The sequence below is a fragment of the Lithobates pipiens genome, unplaced genomic scaffold, assembly GCF_037356315.1.
Source record: "Lithobates pipiens isolate NorthernLeopardFrog02 unplaced genomic scaffold, aLitPip1_a1.2 Scaffold_16, whole genome shotgun sequence".
Taxonomy (NCBI): domain Eukaryota; kingdom Metazoa; phylum Chordata; class Amphibia; order Anura; family Ranidae; genus Lithobates; species Lithobates pipiens.
Genome location: NW_027507748.1, coordinates 13,550,864 through 13,574,380, shown reverse-complemented (window position 1 = coordinate 13,574,380; position 23,517 = coordinate 13,550,864). Strand labels below are relative to the sequence as shown.

At 45.2% G+C, this 23,517-nt stretch overlaps 1 protein-coding gene across 1 annotated transcript in view; it reads right to left on the bottom strand.

The window, feature by feature from the left end:
- The window catches only part of PLA1A (phospholipase A1 member A), a 39,219-nt gene extending 19,437 nt beyond the window's left edge, over positions 1-19,782 (bottom strand). Inside the window, exons 1-5 of the mRNA XM_077479589.1 lie at positions 19,569-19,782; positions 7,134-7,305; positions 4,912-5,020; positions 2,683-2,784; positions 967-1,056 (exon numbers count right to left, since the gene is read on the bottom strand). Of these exons, the coding sequence (XP_077335715.1) occupies positions 967-1,056; positions 2,683-2,784; positions 4,912-5,020; positions 7,134-7,305; positions 19,569-19,732 (637 nt within the window). The 5' untranslated portion in view covers positions 19,733-19,782. The remainder of the gene's footprint in view (positions 1-966; positions 1,057-2,682; positions 2,785-4,911; positions 5,021-7,133; positions 7,306-19,568) is intronic.
- Positions 19,783-23,517: the final 3,735 nt, after the last annotated feature.

Below are 23,517 nucleotides of genomic sequence, written 5' to 3'. Positions count from 1 at the left end.
CTCATCCTCGGATGTACATGCCCCTGTCCCCCCCTATGATTACCATAGACATTTTCCCCTCAAGTCTGGTGGTCCTCTGAGGGGGAGGGGTCGTTGAGGAGGGGGGTGCAGTCAGGGCTGGGCTCAGCCCTTCCTTCTCTGAGCTGACCGCTCAGCTGTCGGCTAATTGCCAGCTCCTATCTCTCCACGGTTACTCAGCTGTTGATGATATCCTGCTCGCCAGTCCTGCCTACTTAAGCCGTCCAGTCCAGAGGATCTCTGTCTTTGCTTTGGTCAACATCACAGCGACTATCTCCTGCATTCCTGTTAAAAGACTTGCTTGGCTGCCATCCCTTCTGACTCCAGCTGCTGTTTTACTACGCTCATCTCTGGCTCCCTGACGTTTGGCTTGTCTGACTATCCGTTCCGGTTCCTGAACTCTGGCTATGTTTTGACTACGTTTGTTCTATTTACGTTTATTATTAAACACGTGTGATTTAACTGTACTTCTGTCTCGGTCTCATTTCATGGTTTCTGACACTTGTTTATTTATGTGTTTTGGTATCTCCATCTGTCCTTCCCTCCTGTTTACTGCTAGTTAGTTCAGTGCTAGATAGACTCTCAGAGACAGGGGTCAGGAAAGTCATTGTCTTCTTTCACTTTAAAAGACTGGAAAAACATCCTTCTTACTACACTTGTGGGAAGTAAAATTGACTATCCTTGCCTTCTTATGAAGAGTTAAGCTACCTGTGGATGGTGTCAAGTCAGCAGGTGACCACACTGTCCAGACATGTTGGTTCCAAGGACGTATGTCAATGTATAAAGCTGCATTTGAAACAGAGCACACACCAACATGCGCATGCCCAGCTGTTATCATAACCAAGGTCATAAGGCCGTGATCAGGCACAAGTGCATGACATATTGCAGACGGGGCCCCTGGAGATACTGTAATAAATGTACAGATTAGATGAGTAGAGGAGTACTCACGGTTAGACATGATATGTGGACAGCCTGGCTGGTCTCGGCCTCCATTAATGAAGTAATCAATGTGACCCACAGGTGTGTGAATACCAAATTCTAAAAAGAAGAATCAACAGGAAAACGGTTTGTTTGAAAGCCAAAGAAGGAGATTACTACATAATGAAGGGAGGAGGTCAAATACTGCATGGTGGCCACTAGATGGGGCTAATTATCATAGGAAATAAAGACTTATTTGTTCCATATAGTGGTCATAAAGTGATATTTTCCCAAACCACTCTTTTTAAAAGAATGAATAAGATTTGACTTGAAGAGAAAATTAGATTTTGCCCGCATTCTAACAAAATTCCTGTACACGCAGCTTCACAGGACGCTCTGCAAAATTTTAAAATACACCCCAGAGAAAACGTAATTCAAGGACGGGCGCATAGCTGCTCTATAACCCGTGCGATCCAATTTCTGTACCAATTCACAGTTCGCACTGCGATCTGCGAACCGATTTGGGGATGTCATTAACTTTACATTGACACTCTCTGCGATTCAGGTGAGGGAACCGGCACAGGAATCGCAAGGGTTTCCCGCATCCCACCGGTGTGAACCGAGCCTGGGGCCCCTTTCAGACAGGGGGGCGGCTGCACTCGGTGGACTCCGCTAGCCCAGCGGGAGATCGCTCCATTGATCCCCGCTGATCCGGCGGATGACAGATCCGTCTTCTCTCATTGTGCCGGGACGGACCTGTCAGAGCCCCGCTGTCCTCTATGCGGAGATCAGATGAAAACGGACCGCCTGTCCGTTTTCACCCAATGGATGGATGGCAAACGTATCGTCATTCGTCAGTTTTGAGCGGGTCCTGTCGGATCGGATGGCAGGCGGGTGTCAGCGGACCGCCTGCCCATGCAAGTCAATGGCCGGCCCGCTCGGACCTGCCTGAAAAACGGACAGGCGGATGCGGGCGGGTCGATTGTGTGAAAGAGGCCTTAGTTGAGGATACACTCTGGGATTTCTTTAAGCCAGAGAAGGGCTGTTTTAGGCATACATGGTTCATGTCAGTGCTGGTTAGATGTTGTAGCAATTTTGCATTGGTAAGGTAGGGAATGGCAGTTAGATATCTCCAGGAGACCTTCATGAGGATTTCCCTTGGCTATCTATATTTTGATCTATCTAAACCTTCAATTTACTTTTTCCTTAGAGCCGGGTCACACAGGGGCGACTCAGATCCGACTTCAAGTCGCCCCAAATCACCTCAGGTCGCACAACATGTAGAAATCAATGTAAGTAAATGAGAGCTGTCTTAATGCACACTACTGAAGTCGCTCAGAACTTCAGAAAAGGTTCCTGTACTACTTCAATCTGACTTGTAGGCAACTGGTACCCATTGATTTCAATGGAGGTGGCCTCCAAGTCGGATCTCCGTCTATACGGAGGCGACTCTCAGAGAATTATCAGCTCTCAAAAGGAGTTCCCCCCTGAGAGCTCATTCTCTGATTGGCCACGGCAAGTCGCCTGGCCTGGGGCGACTTAAAGTAGTGTTGTAAGTCGTGTCCAAGTCTGTCCAAGTCGCGTCCAAGTCGCGTCCAAGTAGCGTCCAAGTCGCGTCCAAAAGTCGTGTTGAAAGTCGTGTTGCCCCTGTGTGAACCGAGCCTAAAGTAAAGTGTAAGCAGCTCGCTCTTGCCTCCCCTCATGCTGTATGTATGTCCTTGTAAAGGTGAATGAATGGAAAATTACTGTCTGTATCGGTGTGAACGGCATCCACAAACAGAGCATCTCCAGGGTCCAGCCTGTCCTCCGGGTGGGTATTTGTGAACTTGTATGCTGCTGGGTCCAGACCTGAGAGAGAAACATTCTATCAATCTAAGAAGTCTTTGGGGTATTTTCATTATGAAGCAACTAAAGAAGATGCCACACAAAAAGTACACAATTTTATACTTAACAAGTAGTGTAGTGTAGAGCAGTGTAGTGTAGTGTAGCGTAGTGTAGTGTAGAGCAGTGTAGTGTAGCGTAGTGTAGTGTAGAGCAGTGTAGTGTAGTGAAGTGTAGCGTAGTGAAGTGTAGTGTAGTGTAGTGTAGTGTAGCGTAGTGTAGTGAAGTGTAGCGTAGTAAAGTTTAGTGTAGTGTAGTGTAGCGTAGTGTAGCGTAGTGTAGTGAAGTGTAGCGTAGTGAAGTGTAGTGTAGTGTAGTGTAGCGTAGTGAAGTGTAGCGTAGTGAAGTGTAGTGTAGCGTAGCGTAGCGAAGGGTAGCGTAGCGTAGTATAGTGTAGTGTAGCGTAGTGTAGTGTAGTGTAGTATAGTGTAGTGTAGCGTAGTGTAGCGTAGTGTAGCGTAGTGAAGTGTAGTGTAGTGTAGCGTAGCATAGTGTAGTGTAGAGCAGCGTAGTGAAGTGTAACGTAGTGTGGTGTAGTGTAGTAGTGCATTGCTTACTTTTTAGATGCTTTTAGGATCTTTGCATGCAGTCAGTTGTTTAAGAGCGTGGTGGATACCATGATGGTTATGGTGGGAGTGTGGTCATGGCTGGTGTGTGGTCATGGTAGATGTGTGACCATGCTGGGCGTGTAGTCATGGTAGGTGTATGGTCATGGAAGGAGTATGGTCATGGCAGGTATGTGGTCATGGTTGGTGTGTAGTCATGATAGGTGTTTGGTCATGCTTGGTGTGTAGTCATGATAGGTGTTTAGTCATGGCAGGAGTATGGTCATGGCTGGTGTGTGGTCATGGTAGATGTGTGACCATGCTGGGTGTGTAGTCATGGTAGGTGTGTGGTCATGGAAGGAGTATGGTCATGGCAGGTATGTGGTCATGGTTGGTGTGTAGTCATGATAGGTGTTTGGTCATGCTTGGTGTGTAGTCATGATAGGTGTTTGGTCATGCTTGGTGTGTAGTCATGATAGGTGTTTAGTCATGGCAGGAGTATGGTCATGGCTGGTGTGTGGTCATGGTAGATGTGTGACCATGCTGGGTGTGTAGTCATGGTAGGTGTATGGTCATGGAAGGAGTATGGTCATGGCAGGTATGTGGTCATGGTTGGTGTGTAGTCATGATAGGTGTTTGGTCATGCTTGGTGTGTAGTCATGATAGGTGTTTAGTCATGGCAGGAGTATGGGCATGGCAGGTGTGTGGTCATGGTTGATGTGTAGTCATGGTAGGAATATGGTCGTGGCAGGTGTGTAGTCAGGATAAGTGTTTGGTCATGATGGTCGTCAGGATAAGTGTTTGGTCATGATGGTTGTCTGGCCATAGTGGATGTACAGTCATGGTAAATGTGTGACCATGGTAAATGTGTGACCTTGGTTAGTGTATGGTAATGGTAGGTTTGTCGTCATAGTGACCAAGTCATGTGGCCATATTGACACATTTAGGCCTTGGAAGCCTTCCACAGGACTGAGACAGGCAACCATTTTGGTTGGACAGGTTGTCATGTGGATATTGCCAGTCATTTCTGATTGGATGCCATTTCCTTAAGCCGTGTACACACAACCGGACTTTCCGGCATACTAGGTCCGACGGTCTTCCCAACGAACTTTCGGCGGACTTGGCCACACACAATTACACCAAAGTCCGACGGATTCGACCATCGTGACTAGAATAAGGAAATTCATAGCCAGTAGCAAAAAAGTTGCCCTAGCCTAGCGTTGGTTTTCGTCCATCGGACTAGCATACAGACAAATGGATTTTTCCACCGGACTCGAGTACATGTTTTAAATCTAAAGTCCATCTGATTTTTCCACAGCAAAGGTCCGATGAAGCCCACACACGGTTTAATTGTCAGACGGATTCGTTCCGTCTGACCTTTGCTGACGAAAAGTCAGAGCTAGTCATAGAGCATCCTAGTCATCTCATCAGGAGCTCCTTATGATTTTTCACCTTCAGTTTGTGACTGCATTTTTTAACAGACACATCCTGTCTTGAGTTCTTCGCCCTGCCATATTTTTCCACAGAATTGCTTTATATATTATCCTACCTGTGATCCATCCAATGCGGCCACCAAAGTGACTGCCGATGTATCCAGCCACATGGGCCCCCAGAGACGCCCCGATCAGGTGGAGAGACTCCAAGGTGGATCCGAGCTCCTACAAAACAGGCACAGTGCCACAATTAGGTGAAAGCTGGTGGGCAAGAGGCAGGACAAGGGGTGGACAGGAGGGTCAGCTGCCTTGGGCACAGCTGAGCAAGGGGGCAGAGAATGGACACAGGGCAGTAAGCCCATTATATAGCATACGTTAACAGTGGGGGTGCAGTTCTGCATCTGTACCCTGGGCACTAGAAAAACCTGTCCCTTTACTGGTGGGGTAGAGGCAACACAAAATGCTGAATATTATGAGTAAATACAGTATTTCACAAAAGTGAGTACACCCCTCACGTTTTTGTAAATCTTTTCTTCTATCTTTTCATGTGACAACACTGAAGAAATGACACTTGTCTACAATGTAAAGTAGTGAGTGTACAGCTTGTATAACAGTGTAAATTTCCTGTCCCCTCAAAATAACTCAACACACAGCCATTCATGTCTAAACCGCTGGCAACAAAAGTCAGTACACCCCTAAGTGAAAATGTCCAAATTGGGCCCAAAGTATCAATATTTTGTGTGGTCGCCATTATTTTCCAGCACTGCCTTAACCCTCTTGGGCATGGAGGTCACCAGAGCTTCACAGGTTGGCACTGGAGTCCTCTTCCCCTCCTCCATGATGACATCACTGAGCTGGTGGATGTTGGAGACCTTGCGCTCCTCCACCTTCTGTTTGAGGATGTCCCACAGATGATCAATAGGGTTTAGGTCTGGAGACATGCTTGGCCAGTCCATCACCTATACCCTCAGCTTCTTTAACAAGGCAGTGGTGGTCTTAGAGGTGTGTTTGGGGTGGTTATCATGTTGGAATACTGCCCTGCAGTCCAGTCTCTGAAGGGAGGGGATCATGCTCTGCTTCAGTATGTCACAGTACATGTTGGCATTCATGGTTCCCTCAATGATCTGTAGCCCCCCAGTGCCGGCAGCACTCATGCAGCCCCAGACCATGACACTCCCACCACCATGCTTGACTGTAGACAAGACACATTTGTCTTTGTCCTCCTCACCTGGTTGCCCCCACACACGCTTGTCACCATCTGACACCAAATACGTTTATCTTGGTCTCATCAGACCACAGGACATGGTTCCAGTAATCCATGTCCTTAGTCTTCTTGTCTTCAGCAAACTGTTTGCGGGCTTTCTTGTGCATCATCTTTAGAAGAGGCTTCCTTCTGGGATGACAGCCAAGCAAACCAATTCGATGCAGTGTGCGGCGTATGGTCTGAGCACTGACAGGCTGACCCCCCCCACCCCTACAACCTCTGCAGCAATGCTGGCAGCACTCATACATCTATTTCCCAAAGACAACCTCTGGATATGACGCTGAGCACGTGACCTCAACTTCTTTGGTCAACCCTGGTGAGGCCTGTTCTGAGTGGAACCTGTCCTGTTAAACCGCTGTATGGTCTTGGCCCCTGTGCTTTGGCTCCGTTTCAGGCAATCTTCATATAGCCTAGACCAGTGATGGCGAACCTTGGCACTCCAGATGTTTTGGAACTACATTTCCCATGATGCTCATGCCCTCTGCAGTGTAGTGGAGCATCATGGGAAATGTAGTTCCAAAACATCTGGGGTGCCAAGGTTCGCCATCACTGGCCTAGACCATCTTTATGTAGAGCAACAGTTTTTTTTTTCAGATCTTCAGAGAGTTTTTTTTTGCCATGAGGTGACATGTTGAACTTCCAGTGACCACTATGATAGAGTGAGAGCGATAACACCAAATTTAACACACCTGCTCCCCATTCACACCTGAGACCTTGTAACACTAAGGAGTCACATGACACCGGGGAGAGAAAATGGCTAATTGGGCTCAATTTGGACATTTTCACTTAGGGGGTGTACTCACTTTTGTTGCCAGCGGTTTAGACATTAATGGCTGTGTGTTGAGTTATTTTGAGGGGACAGGAAATTTACACTGTTATACAAGCTGTACACTCACTACTTTACATTGTAGACAAGTGTCATTTCTTCAGTGTTGTCACATGAAAAGATTTACAAAAATGTGAGGGGTGTACTCACTTTTGGGAGATATTGTATCAATTTCCACCGCAATTCTATCTTTGTGAACATTTTCAAACCAATGGGACTTTATCATCATCATCTTAAGTTTTACTCACCAAAAAGCGGTTTATAAGCGCCGCTAACCGCATGGTGAGCTTTGGCACATTCTTGACGGCCTGCTTATACTTAGAGACGGTCATCCAGTCTGTCGCCACCACGTTCGCCTCTCCAGCGTACAGCAGCGCCTCCACCAAGTTTTCAGTCCAGGAGGGCTTTGTGCCCATAACCCTGTTAAAAAAAAAAAAAAAATTGGCAAACAACAACACATCCTGTTTTGATATAGAGGGCTGCAGAATACACACACTAATCTAATAAGTCACATTACTCATATTAATGTTACAAACAAGCGAAATAGAACGTTTTCCATTTTTTGGAAATTTCATGGAAGATTGGAAGATTTGGGCGATATCTTGCCATTTTCGCCAAACTGCATTGGAAGGCGAGGGAGGGAGTTTAGGGGCGCAGAGGCTTTTAAATGGGCCCCTAAGGTTACCTAAGCTCTTTTCATCAATCCTGGGCCTGTTATTGTGCCAAAACAAGGCATTTTGTTATTTTATATGTTTTTTTACAGAACATTAAAAAGAAACAGACAAAATGAAAGCTTTGCCTCTGCTGTCCGACAGGGCTGGACTGGGACAAAAAGTTGGCCCTGGACTTCATCCAGCCCGGCCCACTTTAATTTTGCAAACACGCACAAAAACAGTATATATACTGTTGGGGGGGAGGGTGGAGGACACTGGGGGACACAGTGGGGGGTGGAGGACACAGAGGGGCAGTGTGGGCGGTGGAGGACACAGGGGGACACAGTGGGGGGGGGGCACAGTTGGACACCATGCGGGGTGGAGGACACAGGGGGACACAGTGGGGGGGGGGGGTGGAGGACACAGAGGGGCAGTGTGGGCGGTGGAGGACACAGGGGGACACCATGGGGGAGGGGGACACAGTTGGACACCATGGGGGGTGGAGGACACAGGGGGACACAGTGGGGGTTGGAGGACACAGGGGGACACAGCCATTACTTTGACAGGCTATCACTCAAACTGTCCCACTGAGCCATCGGCCCACCGGGAAACTCCCGGTAGTCCCAATGGCCAGTACATGCCTGCTGTCCGAAGATGAAAATATAAAACATTTTTGGTTGAATTTGGGCTTTACCATAACCGAGACCCACCAATTAGATTATAGCGTGTGCTTTGCTGGGATCTTCTCTATGGCCCCCTCTAAATGTTCCTAATAGGATTCTGCTCTGCAGTAACGGAAATATGTTGACCGCTCATTCTGTATCTCTGTTCTTGTCTCAGTTCTCCTTCAAACTCCATCTTGAGGTCCACCTAGTGGACTCACCAGTGTATCTCTCAAGCTCAGGCCTGTAGCCCTCTTCCCCAGCTCCACCCTGGCCCTTCTCCATCTCTCAATTCATAAACTGAACAAATGGCTTACCATGTCTCTCTCAGATCTTACAATACTAACTGACCAATGCATTTAAGTCCCATAGTACAGCACTTTTCTGGAGTACCTTGCCTGACCAAGAGGCAATCCCTTGGGAATTATTACCTAATGCAGTGTAGAAAAGCCTTGGATGGTTTTTCCGATGGAATTCCGCTCAAGCTTGTCTTGCATACACACGGTCACACCAAATTCCGATCTCCAAGAACGCGGTGACGTACAACACGTATTACAGGACTACAATAGGGAAGTTTAATAGCCAGTGCGCCACCCTTTATGCTCCTTCTGCCAATCTCGTGTTTATCTTGTGTTAGTAGAAGTTTGGTGAGAGACGATTTGCGCTTTTCAGCCTCGTGCTTTTCAGATCTTTGCTTCTCTTCAGTTTGTGCTTGTGGGTTCGTATACGGTTTTCAGTGTGTGTGGTCGGTTTGCATTTGTTTGTCAGTGTGTGCTATTTATAGTACCGTATTTGATTCTTGGTGGGTTCTTGTCCGCTTGTTTCTGATTTTCAGCTCGTTCTTTCAGGCCTTGCTGTTTTTCAGTGCTTTCTGTTTAGTTTGTTCTGACCAGCAGGCCCCTTTGAAGCCATGTTGTGGGTACGTACTCATCATAGAGTTCGTGCTGTGGGGGGGGGGGTCTTGGAGTTGGGCTTCTTGCTTTGACACAAGCCCAGTCCATGAACAGGGCGGGGAGGAGTTCATGGACAAAGAATTGGTTGCTCCAGCGTGACCAATTCTCGCACATGCCTTTGCTGCAGGAGATCCAGGAGAATAATCCTGATGATTTATCATCAGGGTCACTTATATTAGCAGGCAGGATACCTGTATGCGGCAAGCCATCACTCCCGAGCAGAGGCTAGTCGCCACGTTGCGGTACTTGGCGACAGGGAGAAGTCTTCAGCACCTCAAGTTCTCAACAGGCATCTCTCCCCCAGGCTCTGGGGATCATTATTGCAGAGACCTGTTCTGCCATCATTCAGGTCCTGCAGAAGGTGTCAGTAAAATTCCATTCTCTTACTAATCAGTCAACTCCGGTCATGTTGATTAGAAGACAGATTTATTACAAATGTACCAGTACAAACAGGTAATGGACTCTTCCAGCAAGAAGTTCCACAGCAAAATCACACACATAAACCTGTAAGCAGTTACTTTATAGTAGTATTTGGCAACCTGCCAATGGCTAAGCCACACTGGTGACTCACGGTGCATTGTCAGCTTTATTGCCAAATCCAGAGTGTCTTTACAAGGTTTCCTATTATGGTAACATCTGCTAGTTCTTTAAGTATTGCCCCAGGCCTTGGTCAGGACTTAAGAAAGTAGCATAAACAATAAGCCAGCGCCCTTTTAGCTACACAAAGTACATATAAGGAACAAGGCAAATGTCAATATCACCTGTAATTCTTTGCATATTTCTTATCAGAAGGACTATATTAGGGTAAGTTTCATCCTTTAACATCACATTGTATGTATTTAATGTTTGCTAATATATTGTATTTCTTTTTATCATTCCCTAATTTCCATGATTGTAATATGCTGTGAATGTCCCCTTTATCCTCATGCATGCTGGAAGTTTTTAAAGTTCCTTTTTTGTCCTTCATGCATATTTCCCTTCACTAACCTCCCCAGCATGCTATCCTGGGCCCATACACCTATAGCCTAGTCACTTAACAATGTATTTTGTCAGCTCCCTAGTAGTACTTTACCCTAAACACCCCCTTCAAATGTTATTGTTGTCCTTAAATTCAGGCAGAGTGCCAGAGGCTTTTTTTTTTTTAGGAACCCTCCCTCCCCCAACCGCTAAGTCAACCAATACCAATCCTCTATCTGCTGACTTTGCCAAACCCAATACACACTATACTACAATACTACCCTTTTTGTGGTCAAATTTATGGATGAATTCCCCAAAGCATGTAGTGCAAGGGCCTGCCTAGATACTTTCAAATTGTACTGTTTAAAGTTTGGTTCTTCTATTATCTTGATCTTCTATTATCTTGATAGTAAATTGATAGTAAATTGCAGAATGTAAAAATGCTTCCATTTGTACCAGTGTGTATTTTTATTTTTGGATTATGACACTTCTTACCTGTCCAGTGGGCTGCCAATAGTGAAAGTAAGCAGAGGCTGGCCAAAGTATCGCACTTTCCCTTATTAACCACTTGCTTACTGGGCACTTAAACCCCCCTCCTGCCCAGACCAATTTTCAGCTTTCAGCGCTGATGCACTTTGAATGACAATTGCGCGGTCATACAACACTGTACCCAAATGAAATTTTTATCATTTTTTTCCCACAAATAGAGCTTTCTTTTGGTGGTATTTAATTACAACTGGGAGTTTTATTTTTTGCTAAACAAACAAAAAAAAGATGCAAAAAAAAATCATGTTTAATAGTTTGTTATAAAATTCTGCAAACAGGTCATTTTTCTCCTTCATTGAAGTGCGCTGATAGGCTGCACTGGTGGGCACTGATAGGCATAGTTAAGGCGGCACTAATAGGCACAGATAAGGTGGCACCGATAGGCACAGATAAGGCAGTACTGATGGGCACAGATAAGGCGGCACTGATGGGCAAAGATGGGCACAGATAAGGTGGCACGGATGGGTGGCACAGATGGGTGGCACTAAGGAGCACTGATAGGTACCACTGATAGATGGGACTGATGGGCACTGATAGGTGGCACTGATAGGTGGCACTGCTGGGCACTGATGGGCAGCACTTATGGGCACTGATTGGCACTGGTAGATGACACTGATGGGCACGGATATGTGGCACTGGGGTGCAGCACCATTGTTGAGGCAGATTGTGGGCATTGATGGGTGGCACTGTGGGCACTGATGTGTGGCACTGTGGGCACTGCTGGGTGGCAATATGGGCACTGATGGGTGGCACTGACGGGGGGCACTTATTTATTCCTGAGGTGGCACTGGCAGGGGGCAGGTGGGCACTGGTAAGCTGGGCGTGATCAGGACTGATGTCCCGATCACGGCCGCCGGTGATCGGCTCTTTTTTTTTTCTCCTCGCACTGTCAGCGCGAGGAGGAAAAATAGCCGATTACCGGCTTCGTTGTATCACATGATCAGCTGTCATTGGCTGACAGCTGATCACGTGGTAAGGGGTCGGGATCGACCCCTTGCTCGGATCCGTGATCAGGCGAGTCTCATAGACTCGCCGATCACAGAGCGCGCCGCGCGCGCCTCTCAGGGGGCACACAGGCCACTCGTGCATGGGACGACATCAATAGACATAGTCCCGGCAAAGGAGGTCCGCGCTGTAGCCGTCATTTGGCTATAGCGCGGATCTCTAGTGGTTAAATAACACCCATTGTCACTGTAAACACCAACTTAACGCAAAAACTGGTATTGATCATTGAAAGAAGAAGCCACGCATTGTTGAGTATAAAACCTTTTGCTCCGTGCACATGCATAAAACATTTTTTGCTTCCATCCAGGAAGAAATCGAGGAGCCCAGTTGGAGCCAGGTATAGTATTTAAAAAAAAAAAAAATGTAAACATTTTTTTGTAGGAAAATTATTGCTGTTAACTAGATGTTATTATTGCTAACAAATGAATGCTTTAGCAAAAAGTGTTTGACATATCAATAGACAATAGGGGCCAAAAATGATTGTGACAAGAATGAAAAATGCTGGGGTCAGAATGATAGTCTTTTCTATTTATTAATAATAATAATTATAATAATACATTTTATTTATAATGCACTTTCCATCAAAAGACCTCAAAGTGCTACACAGTTATAATAAAAAAAAAAAAAAAACAGACAAATAACTTAATTCAAAAACATTTGCTAAAATGAAAAGTCTTCAATCCCTTTTTAAAAATTTCAGTAGACTGAAAAATCCTCAAACTATCAGGCAAAGCATTCCACAAACGTGGGGCAGCAACACAAAAAGCCCCATCTCCCATTGTTTTTAATCTAGTTTTTGGAATCTCTAGACAATTCAAATTAATTGAGCGTAGGGAACGAGGTAAATTTTGTAATCTTAGAAGTTCCTTAAAGCGGGAGTCCGCCGGGACTCCGCGTTTTTTTTTTTTTTTAAAAGCCAGCAGCTACAAATACTGCAGCTGCTGACTTTTAGGCTGGGTTCACACCGCTGCGGGGGGAGAACCGGATGTGATTCGCACAGCAAATCACATCCGATCTCCGTAGCGCTGCGAGTTCAGCCATACAGATAGTATGGCTGAACTCGCAGCGGTCCCGCAGCAAACTCGCACGGGACCCTTTTTTGGGTCCGCAACGGAATCGGATCGCATGGGGGTTCACACCATGCGATCCGATTCCTGTGCGAGTCGGCAGATCGCACTGCGATATGCCGACGGATCTGGGGGTGTCATTAACATAACATTGACACCCCCAGCCGTCCGCATAGGGCAGTGTGAACTGCCGGCGGGAGGTGAGCGATGCGGGAAAACGCCGCGGATTCGCGGCGTTCCCGCATCGCAATAGTGTGAACCTAGCCTTAAAATAGTGACACTTACCTGTCCAGCGCGCCCGCGATGTCGGCAGCCGAAGCCGATCGCTAGGTCGTCTGTCGGGTCCTGCCGCCGCCATCTTGGGTATGGGAATCAGGAAATGGAGCCTTTCGGCTTCATTTCCCGGTTCCCTACTGCGCATGCGCGAATTGCGCTGCGCAATAAGGACGCTCCCCGCTGCCTCTGGGAGCTGTGTGTTTCCCAGCAGGCAGCGGGGCACTTGCGGGAAGGGGCAGGCACTTGCGGAAAGGGGCGTAAGTTACGCCCCTTTCCGCAGAGAGCTGTCCCGGAAGTGGGTGCAGTTACCTGGATTATCCAGGTAACTGCACCCCCCTCCCCCCTGAAAGGTGCCGATTGTGGCACCGGAGGGGGGGAAGGTTCCGATGAGCGGAAGGTCCACTTTAGGGTGGACCTCCGCTTTAAGATAAGGTGGAGCATGGCCATATATGCATTGATGGGCAAGAAGAGAGACCTTATACTCAATCCTAGCAGAAACCGGGAGCCAATGCAAAGATTTAAGAATTGGAGATTGAAGAATTAACATTCAATTTGCAACAGTCATGCCTGAAAATTGTGTGTGATCGATGAACCAAAAACGAAAACTATGTCTCTTTTTCATACACAGGAAGACCTCAGCCAGGACGAGGTTCTGGAATGCGGCAGACAGGAGGAGGAATCTCAGCTCCCTCACCTCCGCCTTCCACCCAAAAGGCCCAGGAAGGGGAGGAACGTGGATGAGGCAGCACTTGCCCTCATTAAAGAGGCTAATGAGGCCCTGAAAGCCCACCTTGACGCTGGAGAGGCCCATGGCTACTATATAGCCTCAAATTTGCAGAAAATGGAGGAGGGCCAACGACTCAACTGGGAAAAAATTATTTTTGAGGCCATTCACAAGGGGATGAGGGGGCACTTGACCAATAATGTCCACTCTTGTGCGCTCGGCCATCCTCCTCCTCCTCCTCCTGCCACAAGTCCACCTCCAGAGCCACAGCCTGCAGGGAAGGCTGCAGGGAAGCGTGGAGGGAAGGCTGCACGGAAGACAAGAAAGTGATTACCTGGGTTCAATCTGGTCTGACAGAAGACGCAGCCTGTTGTAGTACCACAGTCTGGGGACATATGTCATCTGCTGCTGTTCCTGATCTCTGGGAGTCCTGGACCAGATTATGTTCCCTTATATATGGGCTTCTCAAGCTATCATTTTTTTTATCCACAGAGTTGATGTCTGCCCTGGGGGGGGGGCTAAAGGCTTTGCAAATTCCAGCTGTTTCTCCAGCGTTGCCTTCCCTCTATATTTTGTTATTATGAGCCAGAATAAATGGATATTTTGTGCTATGAAAATACTTGCCTATGTGTTTTCTTCAAATGGGACAGTTTTAAAAAAAAAAAATACAAGGACAGGGATAGGGGATCTGGCCCCTGGGACTTTAAAGGTGCTGGTATATTGTAATAGAAATAGTAGCTCAAAAAGATATCATAAAAAACACACACATTTTTATTTCATAATAAGTGCAAAATCACAGACACACAGCCAGAAATTTTAAAAAATATTATCCACATTATTGTTTTACAGATTAGACACAACCAAGGTTGTATGTTAAAAAATGCTCTTAGAGTATACCACTCGACATGTTTCGCTCCAAACGAGCTTCCTCAGGAGTAGTCGGTATATCTAGTAATTGAACTGTAAACAAATATAGATATAAATATACAGTGAAAATACAGATAATATTGAATACATTCATAGAATAATATTGAAAATAGATAGCTAGAGTGCCTAAATTGTATATCAAATCATTATCAAGAGTATATATCTACATTATATCATGCATGATTAAATGATCAATGTAGGTCCAAATAGGATCTCACCTAAAGACCAATGCTATGCAGCTCACACCGCAAGATTTTAAACTCATAGGGTAAGAAGTGTAAGGTAAAACCAAAAAACCGAGTCCCAGATCTGGTATTTAGGTAGTCCAGAAAGGAGGTCACAGGAAAGCCATTAAAAATAGGACCTGAATTACTACTTATTTATTATTATACTATTATACTTATTTATTACTACTACTAGTAATTCAGGTCCTATTGTTGACGGCTTTCCTGTGACCTCCTTTCTGGACTACCTAAATACCAGATCTGGGACTCGGTTTTTTGGTTTAACCTTACACTTCTTATCCTATGAGTTTAAAATCTTGCGGTGCGAGCTGCATAGCATTGGTCTTTAGGTGAGATCATATTTGGACCTACATTGATAATTTAATCATGCATGATATAATGTAGATATATTTGATACTCTTGATAATGATTTGATATACAATTTAGGCACTCTATCTATCTATTTTCAATATTATTCTATGAATGTATTCAATATTAGCTGTATTTTCACTGTATATTTATATCGATATTTGTTTACAGTTCAATTACTAGATATACCGACTACTCCTGAGGAAGCTCGTTTGGAGCGAAACATGTCGAGTGGTATACTCTAAGAGCATTTTTTAACATACAACCTTGTTTGTGTCTAATCTGTAAAACAATAATAATATTATAATATTATAATATTTTTTAAAATTATAATATTATAATATTTTTTAATTATAATATTAGAATATTTTTTAAAATTATAATATTAATATTTTTTTACATTTCTGGCTGTATGTCTGTGATTTTGCACTTATTATGAAATAAAAATTTGTGTGTTTTTTTATGATATCTTTTTGAGCTACTATTTCTATTACAATATAGCAGCACCTTTAAAGTCCCAGGGGCCAGATCCCCTATCCCTGTCCTTGTATTTTTTTTTCATATATGAAGGGATGTGGTGCTAAAGGTTCATCTGTGCTATACCTCTTTTGTTCACAGGACAGTTTTTTTTGTGAGTAGGCAGCTACGTTTCAAAAATACAATGTCAAATTAACAATGGACACCAACACCAAGCAACCTCCTTGAGGTTTACAAATACAAGATAATAATTTTGTTGTGGAAACGTGACATACAAAGAAAAAAAAATAAAATAATGGAGATCACTATAAAATAATAAAAAAAAAAGCAACAGGAGATCTTAATAAAAAAAAAAAAAATTACTATAAAAAAAAAATTCTAAACATTATTATGGAGATCTGGCTTTAAAAATAAAAAAGATTATTCAGGAGATCGCGAGAAATAATAAAGAAATACGTTTGTGAAAAACAACTTCATTCTTCTAGCATTATAAAGAAGAAGAGAATGCGCTGCATTAAACTTTTTAAAAAATTTCAGTGTGTCGAATGTGCAACCTCCATTACGAACGGTAGTTTTACCGGACCGAGCGCTTCTTTCTCGTACTTGAATCTGAGCATGTTCGATTTTTTTTTTTTTGCGTGTCGGAATTACATACGGACGATCCCATTTTCGGATAGGAACTTTTTCCGACCAAAAAATAGAGAACCTGCTCTCAATCTTTTGCTGGCGGGAATTCGGCCAGCAAATGTCCAATGGCGCGTACACACGGTCGTGTTTTCCAACCAAAAGCTCTCATCGGCCTTTTGCTGGCCAAATTTCCGATCGTGTGTACGCAGCATAAGTCTTTTGGTCTGGCAGGTTTTGACTCCTCGGGACCTTAACCAGCCAGGACACAATTATATTATTGGAATTATGAATTTGAGGGACCAAGCCCTGACAAACTCAGCAGGTCTCACTCCCTAGCTACTAAAGCCTGGTGGATGGAATTCCTAGCTGGGCAGGTCCTTGTCTTTTAAACCTTTATAGTCTTGAGGGAAGAAGCACAAGTACCAAAAGAACCCAACAGCAATATTGGCTACTAAGGAGGAGAAAGAGATCTATCAGAAAACCAATGATGGTCTCTTTGGACTTATTTATGAGTCTATCAACTGGTCAAAGCTTGGTCCTTCAAGCTTAAAAGGCCAGAAAAGAAAACCCTTTGGCCATTTATCTTTGAAAAAACAATCCTTGCCCAGGTTATAGATTCATAAAGCGGTAAGAAGAGACCACCCTCTGATTTTCTGATTTATATCATTCTCTTCCACAGTTGACAAAGGAACAAGCATAAGTACCAAAAGAACCCATGGATAAAATTCCTTTGCTAAACATCGGCAATATCGGCTACTATAGAAGAGAAAGAGATCCATCAGAAAACCAATGGTGGTCTTTTTGAATGTATATACTCGAGTATAAGCCGACCCAAATATAAGCCGAGGCACTTAATTTTAGCACAAAAAACTGGGAAAACGTCTTGACTCGGGTATAAGCCTAGGGTGAGAAATGCGCAGCTACTGTAAGTGGAAAAGAGGGTCAACAATGCCCATTTGCAGCCTCACTGTGCCCATTTGCAGTCATAGGTCCCCCAGACTTCAGACTCGGTAGTTAGGCTGCTTTCACACTGGGGCGGTATTCAGGCGTTACAGCGCTAAAAATAGCGCCTGAAAAAAAACGGCCCCTTTCACTCCAGTGTGAAAGCCAGAGGGCTTTCACACTGGGGCGGTGTGCTGGCAGGACAGTGAAAAAAGTCCTGCTAGCCGCATCTTTGGAGCGGTGAAGGAGCGGTGTATTCACCGCTCCTAAACCGCTCCTACCCATTGAAATCAATGGGACAGCGCGGCAATACTGCCGGCAAAGCGCCGCAAGCGGCGCTTTGCCGGCGGGTTTAACCCTTTTTCGGCCGCTAGCGGGGGATAAAACCACCCCGCTAGCGCCCGCAGACCGCCGCTAAAACGACGGTAAAGCGCCGCTAAAAATAGCGGCGCTTTACCGCCGACGCCCGCACCGCCCCAGTGTGAAAGCAGCCTTAAGGGTTGCCCCCTAGCTGCAGCCAAAATTTGGGGTCTCTGGATTCAAAGGGTCCCAAAATGACATTGCTGCAGATGGACACAGTTGACTGACTTTGGGGCCCTGTATCTCAGGGGCCACTTGGTGCCCCAAATTTAGTGTGCACACCCAGGGGAACTAGCACTACAACATATCCAAAGCTGGGGTTCCTAGCACCAAGTGGCCCCAGGATATGGGGCTCCAAAATCGGGTCGGAAAATTTCAAGCACTTTTCTGCAGCAGAGAATGACATTTAGCAAACCGACTTTGGGGCCCCCGTATCTTGGGACCACTTGGTGTTAGGAACCTCAGCTTTTTATATTATTTGTTATTGTTATTGTTATTGTTATTTGTTATAGTGCTTGTTCCCCTGGGTGTGCACACCAAATTTGGGGTTCCTAGCACCAAGTGGCCCTGAGATACCGAGCCTCCAGATCGGTTCGGAAAATGTCATTCTCTGCTGCAGAAAAGTGTTTGACTCAAGTATAAGCCGAAGGGGGCATTTTCAGCACAAAAAAATGTGCTGAAAAACTCGGCTTATCCTCGAGTATATACGGTATTTATGAATCTTTCAACTGGCCAAGGCTTGGTCCTCCAAGACTAAAACACCAGAAAAAAAACCCTTTGGCCTTTTATCTTTGAAAGACCAAGCCTTGACCGGCTGATGGATTTATAAACAGGTAAGAAAGAAGGGACCAACCATTGGTTTTCTGGTGCATCTCATTCTCCACCACAGCTGACAAGGGAACAAGCGCAAGTACCAAAAAAACCTAGGCATGGAATTCCTCTGCTAGCCATTGGCAATATTGGGGACTATGCATGAGAAAGAGATCTAAATACAAATAATTACCGCTCTAAGGTAATGACTTCTCCCAAAACAGCTGTCTCCACAATCCCACAGGGTGCTGGCTCTGTTTGCAACACGAACTAAAGTAGAAAAGATGTAGCTGGATAGCCGCACTCCGAATTATTAAACTTTTTTTCAAAAATGTAATTAAAATCATAGCATCTAGGCTGGTAAACAGACTAACTGCACAGCCGCTAGCGGCTGTGCAGTTAGTCTGTTTACCAGCCTAGATGCTATGATTTTAGATACATTTTTTAAATAAAGTTGAATAATTCGGAGTGCGGCTATCCAGCTACATCTTTTCTACTTCATGAGAAAGAGATCTATCAGAAAACCAATGGTGGCCTCTTTGGACTTATTTAGAAATCTTTCAACTGACCAAGACTTGGTCCTTCAAGGGTAGAAAGCCAGAAAGGAAGTCCCTCTGGCCTTTTATCCTTGAAGGACCAAGCCTTGGCCGGCTGATAGATTCATAAACTGGTAAGAAGGGACCAACCACCGATTTTCTGATGGATCTCTTTCCTCCCCACAGCTAACAAGGGAACAAGTGCAAGTACAAATAGAACCCAGGGATGAAATTCCTCTGTTAACCAATCGACAATATCGGCTACTATGCATGAGAAAGAGATCCATCAGAAAACCAGTGGTGGTCCCTTTGGACTTGTATATAAATCTATCAACTGGTCAAGGCTTGGTCCTTCAAGGTTAGAAAGCTAGAAAAGAAACCCTTCTGGCCTTTTACAAACATAGAAAAAGTGATGGCAGAAAAAGACAGAGTAGTCCATCGAGTCTGTCCATTTTTTCTGGGGGGGGGGGGTTGTTAACTTTGTTGTCTGAGTGTGACCTTTAAGACATCCCTGCTGTGAATTTTTTTATACATAGACCCCCCGTAGAGTCTCGATCTCTGGTCTCACCTGAATCCGTGTATGATGATTTTGGTATCCAGAGAGGCGTTGAACGTGGAGCTCTCGATGCTTCCAGATTGGTTGATATGGATGACCTGTGCGCAGGTGGGGTTGTGGGGGGTGTAAAGCAGGAACTGGACTTCAAGTTCATGGTCCTGGAAAGATCCTGACATCTGGAAAGTGCCACAGGGAGCGGGGGTGGTAGGCTCCACCTGCTGCGCCAACACTGAGAAGAGAAGTATTATGATCACTTTTCATATGACTGCAATACATCTTTAAGGAGACTTAGAGCGAGCTCAGACAGGGAGACCAACCACAATGCAGTGTCATGGTCCACCTCATCCATTTATGTCCTAGTCGTTTAGGCCCCTGCTGTTACCTAGTAGATTCATTGGAAGAGCAGCGATAATTCCGGGAATTTTCCCACAAGGAACAATACTGTTGTGTCCCATTAAATCCCTGGTTCCCAGTCTGTGGCCCTATTGGCACTAATTGTAGGGCCCTTGGGCGCCTACAGAAACTAATCTGTGTTTTCCTATTTCCCTGTTACAGTAATGATTTTTTTCATTTAATATGTCTGCTGCAGTCTCTGACCATCTCATGTACTATGTCTGCAGTCTCTGATCATCTCTATAGTATGTCTGCAGTCTCTGATCATCTCGTGTAGTATGTCTGCAGTATCTGACCATCTCCTGTACTATGTCTGCAGTCTCTGACCATCTCCTGTACTATGTCTGCAGTCTCTGACCATTTCCTGTACCATGTCTGCAGTCTCTGACCATCTCCTGTACTATGTCTGCAGTCTCTGATCATCTCTATAGTATGTCTGCAGTCTCTGACCATCTCGTGTACTATGTCTGCAGTCTCTGATCATCTCCTGTAGTATGTCTGCAGTCTCTGATCATCTCCTGTACTATGTCTGCAGTCTCTGATCATCTCCTGTACTATGTCTGCAGTCTCTGATCATCTTCTGTACTATGTCTGCAGTCTCTGATCATCTTCTGTACTATGTATGCAGTCTCTGATCATCTTCTGTACTACAGTATCTCACAAAAGTAAGTACACCCCTCACATTTCTATAAATCTTTTCTTCTATCTTTTCATGTGACAACACTGAAGAAATGACACTTGTCTACAATGTAAAGTAGTGAGTGTACAGCTTGTATAACAGTGTAAATTTGCCGTCCCCTCAAAATAACTCAACACACAGCCATTCATTTCTAAACTGCTGGCAATAAAAGTGAGTACACCCTTAAGTGAAAATGTCCAAGTCAGGCCCAAAGTGTCAATATTTTGTGTGGCCACCATTATTTTCCAGCACTGCCTTAACCCTCTTGGGCATGGAGGTCACAAGAGCTTCACAGGTTGTCACTGGAGTCCTCTTCCCCTCCTCCATGATGACATCACGGAGCTGGTGGATGTTGGAGACCTTGCGCTCCTCCACCTTCCGTTTGAGGATGTCCCACAGATGATCAATAGGGTTTAGGTCTGGAGACATGCTTGGCCAGTCCATCACCATTACCCTCAGCTTCTTTAGCAAGGCAGTGGTGGTCTTGGAGGTGTGTTTGGGGTGGTTATCATGTTGGAATACTGCCCTGCGGCCCAGTCTCTGAAGGGAGGGGATCATGCTCTGCTTCAGTATGTCACAGTACATGTTGGCATTCATGGTCCCCTCAATGATCTGTAGCCCCCCCCAGTGCCGGCAGCACTCATTCAGCCCCAGACCATGACACTCCCACCACCATGCTTGACTGTAGACAAGACACACTTGTCTTTGTCCTCCTCACCTGGTTGCCCCCACACACGCCTGACACCATCTGACACCAAATACGTTTATCTTGGTCTTATCAGACCACAGGAGATGGTTCCAGTAATCCATGTCCTTAGTCTGCTTGTCTTCAGCAAACTGTTTGTGGGTTTTCTTGTGCATCATCTTTAGAAGAGGCTTCCTTCTGGGACGACAGCCATGCAGACCAATTTGATACAGTGTGCGGCGTATGGTCTGAGCACTGACAGGCTGATCCCCCCACCCCTACAACCTCTGCAGCAATGCTGGCAGCACTCATACGTCTATTTCCCAAAGACAACCTCTGAATATATAACGGTGCCAAAGAGTACCAAATAACAATTATATAAAAATTATAACAATATACTTTATTATACAAAAACTTCAAAGGTTTGACATACAATAATGTAGACGGGTACATTACAAATGGATTTGAATTAGTAAACATAGGGGAAAACGCAGGCCTAGGTCATATAAAGGCCGGTAGTTCAGAATATCAACTCCTACATGTTTCGCCAAACCATTGGCTTCCTCAGGGGGATGAGATCTGCCTGTACTAAAGATGAAAATTCTAAAAAACACAAAAAGACAACATAAGGTCACAATGCAATTCCAAGTTTGTATATATTTAATTATTATTTTGTTTTTATTGTAAATTCACAATGCACGGCATGGTCATAGACCCCCCCACATGGCCGGTAGGTCCAAAAATGCGCCACAAATACGTACCCCCCAAGCCGAAAATGAGCACCAGAATGGGAGAAGGGGACCCCAAAACACACCACTGGCTCAATACCACGTCTATTGCTACAGGGGGGGGGGGGGAACAAGGACCTAGCAATCAAAAAATTTAAAGGTGTCAATTAATATTATAGAAATATTGGGATAAACGAAATCCCAAATATATGGGGATAACATAGCCTCAATCACTTACGATTATAGATTAAAACAGAGTGCTGAAGCAGAGGCGCCGAGAGGGAACATTTACTAAATAAGGATTGGCTAAGAGCAGCAATTGTCACAAGTTAGTGAAAATATGTAGCTAAAGAAAAAAATAAAGAAAAGCCAATTAGTTACCAAACAGCAAACATACAGAGTGTACCAGAAGAGAAAACTAGTGACTAAAAAAATGAAAAAAAGCTCACCTAGTTTTTACAGACTGACAAACAACCAAAAACCCCCAATATGGGGTATCAAAAGCAGGCTGTATGCAATCAGGGTGTCAGTATGCCGCAGCAAAATATTTAGGCTACGTGATAGATGTGATACAAAAACCTGGAAAAAAAACACAAAAAACTATCAATTATAACGAATTTTCGTAGAAGCTCACTAGTGTGACATGAAATCAAAAGTTAAAAAGTACCCTGCCAACAGCGGCAACAAGTAGCGGCGCCCCCTGAGTCCAACAGAGCCTTAAATGATCTGGCTGGCTTTATGGGCCCCCCCCCCCCACACCTGATCGGCATCAATATATACGGCGGCGGGCCTACAATCCCCAGAATGCAAAGCGCGTACAACGTTCGCGTCACATGACTGACAGCTATGGAACACACAGGCAGCTAACCAACAATCACCTAATGCAGTGATGGCGAACCTTTGCACTCCAGATGTTTTGGAACTACATTTCCCATGATGCTCAACTACACTGCAGAGTGCATAAGCATCATGGGAAATGTAGTTCCAAAACATCTGGGGTAGCAAGGTTCGCCATCACTGACCTAATGTGACAGCTAGGAGGGGGTCCGCACTGCCAGGTCATAAATGGCGAGCAATCAGATTATAAAAAGGGAATCAAGCAATGGGGCAGAAGCTAAAAGCGGGGCCGATACTGATAAATCAGCGTCAGCCCTTGAGGGTCCATGCAGCAAACAGCGGCACGGAGGACAGCGAGCGAAATCGGGGACCCGCGCCTTCCCAACCAGGTGCACGGCTTGGGGGCCAGCAACAGGGCACATCAAGGGTCCAGACAGGGGAAAGGTCGACCACGTAACAAAATGAGGGCCATATAAAGCCCCCCCAACATCAACCTAGTACCAAAAGGGAGTGAGGGCACGGCTCCGCAACATTGCCACAATTTCTGAACATGACGGGCACTCTGAAACGAAAAAATAACAAAATCCAGGGGGGGGGGGGGGGGATAATAGAACAATTAAGTTACAGCATCTTCATATA